Source organism: Spinacia oleracea, chromosome 4 (assembly GCF_020520425.1).
Source record: "Spinacia oleracea cultivar Varoflay chromosome 4, BTI_SOV_V1, whole genome shotgun sequence".
NCBI classification, from domain to species: Eukaryota; Viridiplantae; Streptophyta; class Magnoliopsida; order Caryophyllales; family Amaranthaceae; genus Spinacia; species Spinacia oleracea.
Window position 1 is genome coordinate 171,756,487 of NC_079490.1, and position 8,648 is coordinate 171,765,134.

Here is an 8,648-nt window from a genome sequence, read left to right on the forward strand (position 1 = left end):
GCTCAAAAAACCGGGCATTACTCTAGCTATGAAAATCTTGAGTCTAGAAAAAGCTAGAATCTGTATGCATAAGCTCATAATAGACATTCAGTGAGTGATAAGTTACCTCGAAGGGCGGCAGAACCTCCTCCAACTCAGATGGCAGAGCCTTCTAATGGGGTAGCTCAATTTGCCTGGGTGGTGAACGTTGAGAGTGGTTCGAAGGAGTTGTTGAAGGCAATGTGGTACTTAAACCCATAGATTCTAAAATGGAAGGGAGATTGGCCTTCATGCTAGCCTTTAACTCTTCTCTCATTTCCTCCCGAAGTTCCTCCCGAAGTTGTGCTTTTATTGTCTCATGATCAGACTTAGGCTTTGATGTTGCCTTTCCAAACGCCCTTTTGACCCCGACATTCACCCCTCCAAATCCACGTGCCCGGCCCAAATGATCTGACTTCCCAAGAGCCTCGGATAAGGCATCTTGGTTCCGATGTGGAGTAAATTCCCCTTTTGCTTGCTTTTCTTTAATCTCCAGCTGTTCATAGTTGTTATATAAAAGAATAGGCATCAAAACTTATACACAAGCAAACCAACAAAGAAAGCACTATAAGCACCATTGATTTAAAAAAAGTATCGATCACAGGCTCTAGTTCATATAATAAGTGGCAAGATATTAACTCCATTATCATTCAGTGTATCACATTATGAACTAGACTTTATCTCGTGGGCCGCATATAGAAAATCACAAGAATTGAATTACTTATATATTTGTCAGCAATTGCCTTCGTTTTGGGCTTTGGGATATATCTTTTTCCTGTTTTTTTGTCTTTCTTATGCATTGAACAATACCAATCATCACCTCGATTTTGTTCAGAATTTGGGTAAAAGCCCTCGTGGATCCATATTTTCCGAGCATCCTCATAGTTATATTGTCCCAAGTGATGAGGATTATCATTCGATTTTGCACTCTTTTGGGCCTTTTGACGCTTAAGCTAACAAACATAAATTTTTACGTTAGTTTCATACCATAGCCAATTATACACATCATACAAAATAGTGAAATATAAACTTACCACTGCTATGTCAGATGTTTTTGACTTTTTAAATGTCTCCCAATCTTCTCGTTGGATGTTTTTCCAAATCTCATATGGTTGACGATTGACCTCATTTTTGCTCAACTTTCTTGTAAAAATAATATGGCCACTCACTAGCTTTCCCTTGAAGTCCCTGAATCTCTTAGCTACACTAGAGAGGAAATTCTTTTTGATTACTGGATCATCTTCAAGGTGGAATCTTGCCTGCACGTTTAAAACAAAACAATCAAGACATGGCAGGAATACAGTCTGAAATAGCTGAAATACAGGCTGAACTACCGAACTACTGAACTAATGAACTAGCTGAAATACAGGCTGAACTACTGAACTAGCTGACCTACTAAACTAGCTGAACTACTGAACCAGGTTCACTGCTGAACCTGCTGCCCTACTAAAGCCGAACTACTGAACTAGCTGAACTACTGAACTACTCAACTAGCTGAACTACTCAACCCAGCAGGGCCTGACACAAAACAGAGTGGCCGGGCTAGGCATGGACAAGGACTGTTAAGGACCGCGACCTGCATGCTAGAATGAGGCCCTGCTGAAGAATGAGGCTGGAATACACGATATACAACTGTAGTTTCTAAACAGACCTAGAACACGAGACAAAAACTAAAACACTCAGATAATGAATTAACAGCAACCATCAGCTGTACTAAAACTAAACTACAAATCCTGATTTGTCCTAAATAATCAACCAGTAATCCAAAGCTAATGTGACACTGCTGCCCTATATCTCAAGCCTTAAACAACACTGACAGATGAACCAGTAATACAGATGTGAGTGAACAAAACAAATAACTAAACTACTGAACTAGATGAACCTGCTGCCCCTATATCTCAAGCCTTAAACTACACCGACAGCATTAATTGCCAAGAGCATGTCAAGTAGAAGCAAGTATGCTCACTCAACATGTAGCCCAAACATCAAAAGAATCGCTGGACAATGATCATGCCAGCTGAAACAGAAAAACCAGCTAACATATTCTAAGCAGCTCAACAGAAACCAAAGGCAAAATGAATAAAAAATAACCCCAAACCTTCCCAACTTCTACAAAATCACACTAAATCAAGTAGAAACCAACGACCGGGCTGTTTAAAATTTCAAAAAATAAAGGCAGTAGGTATAGAAAAATGAAAAAAAAGAATAATTTTAGCACTTACCATTGTGTCCTCCCATAATTTACTCCTTAAACCTTGACTAACACTTGGCCAATCCCAATTAATATTCAACTTGCGACTACACAAACCGATCTGTTGACCATACTTCAATCTCCATTTGCCGGATGGACGCAAAAGGCTGTCAAACTGCAGGAACATGGGCCCGGTCTTTCCTAGCCCTTTTGTCGGACCCCTAGCTTTTCCTGACCCCCTTCCCCTACCCTTGCCTTTCTTGCTACCTGACTCCTCTGTAGGATGATTATTATCAACTCCGAGAAGGGCAGCAGCATCAGCCAGCTCCTCAAACTCATCAAGTCGACGCAAATACTCGTCATTAGCTATATCTTCTGGTTCACCTTGGTCTTTCTCGTTCAAGGCATCATAGTCCTTATCTTTTTCTGGCGTTTCTTCATCAGATTCATCCCCATTTCTAGCCATAGCTCTGCAAAATTTGAATCTTTTAACTTTAGTACAATAGCGAAACTAAAAAGGATAATACAAAACAGAATATGCAATTTCAGTGTAGCATTCAGTCAATCTAAGTTTTACTTTTGAAGTACAAATTGAAATCAATTTTCTGCTAGAGTATTCAACTTGACAAGCAGAGATATGCGTGAATACAACGGTATATAAGTGCTTTACATTATTTAATCAAAATAACGATGCAATCCTCAACAGTCAATTACCTCTTCAGTGAGAAATATTATCTCTAGAAAGATGAATCAGCAAGTTCCCCAATTCCAAGCACAACTGAAAATATGCAAAAAGCCATATATATAAGAGAAAATGCTAACCTGAAAGAGTTAAAGGAAATTAAAATCTGAGTACAGAGTCTAGAAACAACCTTTACGGGTTTACATATTCAAAGACAGCGAGGAAGTCGGTCCAGCTCAGGGGCTACAAGAGAAGCTGCAGTCACTAGGTAAATTTTCAAGTTTCTTAGTCTTGAGCCTGAACCAATACCAAATTTGTAGGATACAATCAGAGATAAAGTTTAGGCATTTTTAATGTTCTATTAAGCCAAAATTTGACATTGAAAATTAGGGTTAATTAATTTACAGTTTCAGGGGAGAGAGGAGAGGAGAGGACAGAGCAAGAGAGTACTAATTAGATAATTCAAACACAATTCATGTTAATTGCGAGACTGATATGAGGGGGAATAGAGCAATTAAACGAAAAAACGGCAAGGATGAGGAGGAGCAGTGGAAGCATAATTTACCTCAATTGAGAACGGCGGCGGCGGAGATGAGTTCGAATGACCACGGCGGCGGTGGAGCTTAAGTTTTCCGGCGAAATTCGGTGGTGAAGAGAGTAGGTCAGGGTCAGTCGTATGAAGGAAGAAGAAGGTGTTGGTGTTTCTGTGAAGTGAGACAAGCCAAACGAAAGAGACGAAAGAGAGAAGCAGCTGGCTCCAAAAATATGGGGTTAATACGCGTGTCTCTGGGTGGGGGACAGGTGACAACTTTGCGGCGTTAAAAGGAGCCACGCCGCAAAACGTTTATTTTTTTATTAATTTGCTGCGTCATAATAGTAAATAACGCCGCAAAGTGTTAATTTTTAACTGATTCTTCGAATTTGTCGTTTAGTTAGAGGCGTTAAGTAATTAACGCAGCAAAATCATGGCAGCAAATGAATGTTTTTCTACTAGTGCACCACCCTTCGCCGTCCCTTTTCCCCCGCGCCCAACCTCCCCTTCGTCGTCCCTTTCCTCTGCGCCCAACTCCCTCCGCCTCTCTCTTCCACGAAGCCACTCCAGTCGACACCGCACCTCCCTGCCACCACCATCACCAGCGCATTGCGCCGCCCAGAACCACCCAGCCGCCGCCCTCCATCTCTTCTCCCTCCGCTGCTTCACCCTCCTGTTTCTCTCCTTCGTGCCTGCTCTGCCTTGTGCGTGAAACCAAGTTCCAACTTTGGAACTTTGGTTTGCTTAATAACTCAAAGTAAGTCCAAATTCTACTTAGGCCCAATTCTTCTTATTAAAATTTCTGATTTTTGCTATTTCATTCCAATGAGTGTTATTTTATGCAATTAAATTTAAGAACTATCTAGCATTATTATTATTTTCAAATTTAAACTACTAACACATGTATTCCCTTAAAACTTGAATTTGATTATAAACTTTATTTAATTAATTTATGAATTTATCAACTAAAACTTATTTAGAAATATTGATTTTACAATATTTATCGTTTTAATATTAATTCAATAATTTAATCTTTTGAAAGAATTCGGACTCGGAGCTCAGGACGAACGAACCAACGAAAATCCTTAGCAAAATCGTGGAAGTGAGGTAACGGCTATTGCTAGTACCCGCAATTCCCTTATAAATGCGTTTATGAGATTACAATGTTATGATTTATTTATTAATTGAATGCTTTGACATGTTTTATGAATTGCGGGAAATGAAATGTGATTTGATTGAATTATTTATTATAATATAATTGATTGAAATTCTTATGAAACGATCTTTATAAGAAACCATGAATGAAATGATGTCTCTATGATGCCAGGAAAGAAATGATATTTTATTGATCCCAGGATCTAAATGATGTTTTATCATGATCTCATGATCTAAAGGAATTATGTTACTTCTACTGAAGTAAAAAGGCTAAAATGTAAAATTAAACGAAACATGATAAATGAAAGTGAAATTCCTAGTCCGTTTGGCAGTATATGTTCACGGGTTACGATTCTCGGTCATGCATGTACCCATGGGGCATCCGCCCATTGAGCCAAGGCTCTCATGTTTTCGGGCCAAGGCCCCATGTTTATGGACAGCGGTCCATCGTGGAAGACGTTCCACCATGTCATACTTGCCACGACTAGCATGTGCACCCTAAAGTTGAAAATGAATTAAATAAAGGATTTTATAAAATGTTTTACATTATTCTATTCTCCCTGTGTTATTAAATAAAATGAATTGAAATGAATTTACGTTGCTAGAATAGTTCGTTACTGAGTCTTCGGCTCACCGTTATTTTGTTTTCTGTTTTAGGTACCGCTGGGATCGATGGGGACGAGTAGTGGCGAGAATTTCACTTTAATAATTCCCACCTAGTTTATGTTTTAAGTTTTGATAGTTTAATCAAAGACTCTTAGTAAGCTATGTACTTTTATTTCGGCAATATAAAGAATTATTATAATAACTCTTGGGATTTAGTAGCTTATGATTGATGGTTGCCTTGTAATTCCCAATAGGGAGTTACGGCTGGTAATGTCCCGACCAAATTAGGTTAATTCCGTTGCTAATTATGCTTTAATAATTGAATTAGAGGTCGGGGCGTTACAGTTTGGTATCAAGAGCAAAGGTTCTGGACCATAAGTGCTAAACCTTATGGGTTTTCGCACGAATTGAATTCATTAGGCTTTAAGTAAAGAGTTTTAAGGAATGAATTAAAAAGAATGCTCTTAAATCTTGCTAAGTTAAAATGAATATGAGTGTGAGTGTAGGAACGGGATCAAAGGGATTATTTTATATTATTATTTTGCTTCAATCTGATAAGATATGTTACACAGAATGTCGACTATCGATGCTATCAATGATGTCACCAACGGGGCTCACAATGAGCACCATGTTCATGATGATAACAATGTTATCCACGAGGAGAATGTCCATGTTGATGGACATGAGGAGAGAATGGAACGGTTGGAAAATGTGAGTGCAATGTTGGCCGAGTTAGTCCATGATTCTCGGAAAAAGAAAGATGTAAGTGGGAACGAGAGCGCAACGATGTTCAAGAACTTTTCATCGCTCAACCCACCATCCTACGATGGCAAGCCCGATCCAGTTGAGTTCGAGGATTGGATAAGTCGCATTGACCAGTTGTTTGAAACCCTGCAATGCCCGGAGAAATGGAAGGTTGACTTTGCGGTGTTTTATTTAACGGGCCAAGCAGGATTATGGTGGAAAGTCAACAAGGAACGAAAGAACGTGTCAGGATTTGGTTGGGACCAACTCCAGAAGTTAATGAGAGACAAGTTTTATCCACCATCCTTAAGGAAACAAAAGGAAGATGAATTTCTCCACCTGCAACAAGGAACAATGAGCGTGCTGGAATACGCAAATAAGTTCATGGAGTTGTCAAGGTTTGCACCAGACTTGGTGTCGACAGAACAGTCCAGGATGAACCGTTTCGAGCGAGGTCTGCACCTTAAGTACCAGGATAGGTTGTCCACTCAAAGGTTTACTTCATATCAGGATTTGGTCGATATCACAGTTAATGTAGAGCGAGTGGTATTACTTCGAGAAGCGAAGAATGTTGGGTATAAAAGGAGAAATGATAACCAAAGCCAAGGAGGAGAAAAGAAGCCTAACCAAAGTTATCAGGGAAATCAAAGGAGGAACGATGGTGATCAAGGAAATAATAGGGGACAAGGATTTCAAGGAAGGAACAATCGATCGCAAGGATGTGCCAAATGTGGAAAAAGGAGTCATGTTGAGAGTGAATGTCGTGTGGGCACAAATGCTTGTTACCGATGTGGAAGTCATGATCATTACGTCAGAGATTGCCCAAATCAAGTGACGTCAACCATGAGAGGACCAGTTCCAACTAACAACGATCGTGGTCGTAACAACAACAATGCCTCAGGTTCAAACCGCAACCCACCTCGACCCCCGCCAACTGTAAGAGTTTTTGTGATGAGACAAGATGAAGCAGATGAGGATGATAATGTTATCACCGGTACCTTTTCTATCCATTCTTTACCTGCCCATGTTCTTTTTGATTCTGGAGCTTCACATTCCTTTATTTCACCATTGTTTGCTAAATGTTTAAGTTTGAAACCATGTTGTGACTTTCATGCTATGAGTGTTTCCCTTCCTAGTGGAGAAATAGTGAAATGTAGAACCATGTATAGAGATTGTCCCATTGTAATAGAAAAAGTAGAGTTTCTAGCAGACTTAGTAGCTTTTGACCTATCTGAATTTGATATAATCTTGGGAATGAATTGGTTGACTAAGTATGACGCTAACCTTAATTGTTCGAGGCAAAGTGTGACCCTTAGAACACCAAATGGAGATAGAGTTTCATTCCATAAGTTAGTAAGAAAACCAACGATTCAAATTGTCCATGCTTTGAAAGCACGTAAAATGATTGAGAATGGTTTATCTGGTTATCTATGTAGTGTTGTTGACCTAAATACCCCTGCATCTTCCATTACTGACATCCCTGTTGTATGTGAATACCCGCATGTTTTTCCATAAGAAATACCTAGTATGCCCCCATCAAGAGAATTAGATTTCAGCATTGAATTAATCCCAGGGTTAACCCCTATTTCTAAGGCACCATATAGAATGGCACCAGCTGAGTTACAAGAATTAAAGAAACAATTAGATGAGTTACTTGAAAAAGGATATATCCGACCTAGTGTTTCACCTTGGGGAGCCCCTGTATTGTTTGTGAAGAAAAAGGACGGAACTTTGAGGTTATGCATAGACTATAGAGAGTTAAACAAGATTACTATTAAGAATAAGTATCCTTTACCCCGTATTGATGATTTGTTTGACCAACTTAGAGATGCAAAAGTGTTTTCAAAGATTGACTTGAGGTCTGGATATCATCAACTTCGAATTAAACCCAAGGATATTCCAAAGATAGCCTTTAGAACTAGATATGGTCACTATGAGTTTGTCGTGATGCCATTTGGGTTAACCAATGCGCCAGCTGTATTTATGGATTTAATGAACCGCATTTTCAAACCATACCTCGATAAGTTTGTGGTTGTTTTTATTGATGATATTTTGGTGTACTCCGAGAGTAACGAAGAACACGAGGAGCATCTGAGAAAAGTGTTAAATATGTTGATCGAAAACCAGTTATATGCTAAGTTGTCGAAATGTGAATTCTGGCTTAAGAAAATATCATTTTTAGGTCATATTATTTCTAAGAAAGGTGTATCTGTTGATCCCGAGAAAATAAAAGCAATTGTAGAATGGCCTAGACCAACCAATGTACCTGAAGTACGGAGTTTTATGGGTTTAGCTGGATATTATCGAAGATTCGTTCAAGACTTTTCAAAGGTTGCCTTACCCATAACCCGATTAGTTAGGAAGAATACCAAATTTGTGTGGAACGATGATTGTGAATGTGCATTTCAAGAACTTAAGAAACGTCTCACCACTGTCCCTATTCTTACCCTTCCATCTGGGACTGAGGGATTTGTGATTTATAGTGATGCTTCTAAGAATGGGTTAGGATGTGTCTTAATGCAAAATGGAAAAGTTATAGCATATGCTTCACGTCAACTCAAAGTTCATGAACAAAACTACCCTACCCATGACCTCGAACTTGCAGCTGTTGTTTTCGCTCTCAAAATTTGGAGACATTATTTGTACGGAGCGTCGTGTCAAATTTTCACTGACCATAAGAGTCTTAAGTATATTTTCACCCAGAAAGAACTCAACATGAG

At 39.2% G+C, this 8,648-nt stretch overlaps 1 protein-coding gene across 1 annotated transcript; it reads right to left on the minus strand.

Moving 5' to 3' along the window:
• Positions 1-687: 687 nt before the first annotated feature.
• Positions 688-2,396, minus strand: LOC130472166 (uncharacterized). The gene is made up of 3 exons (XM_056842639.1): positions 2,241-2,396; positions 1,053-1,277; positions 688-971 (listed from the first exon to the last, which is right to left on the minus strand). Exons 1-3 carry the CDS (start codon positions 2,394-2,396, stop codon positions 696-698), a joined length of 657 nt encoding a protein of 218 aa, XP_056698617.1. The 3' UTR covers positions 688-695.
• Positions 2,397-8,648: the final 6,252 nt, after the last annotated feature.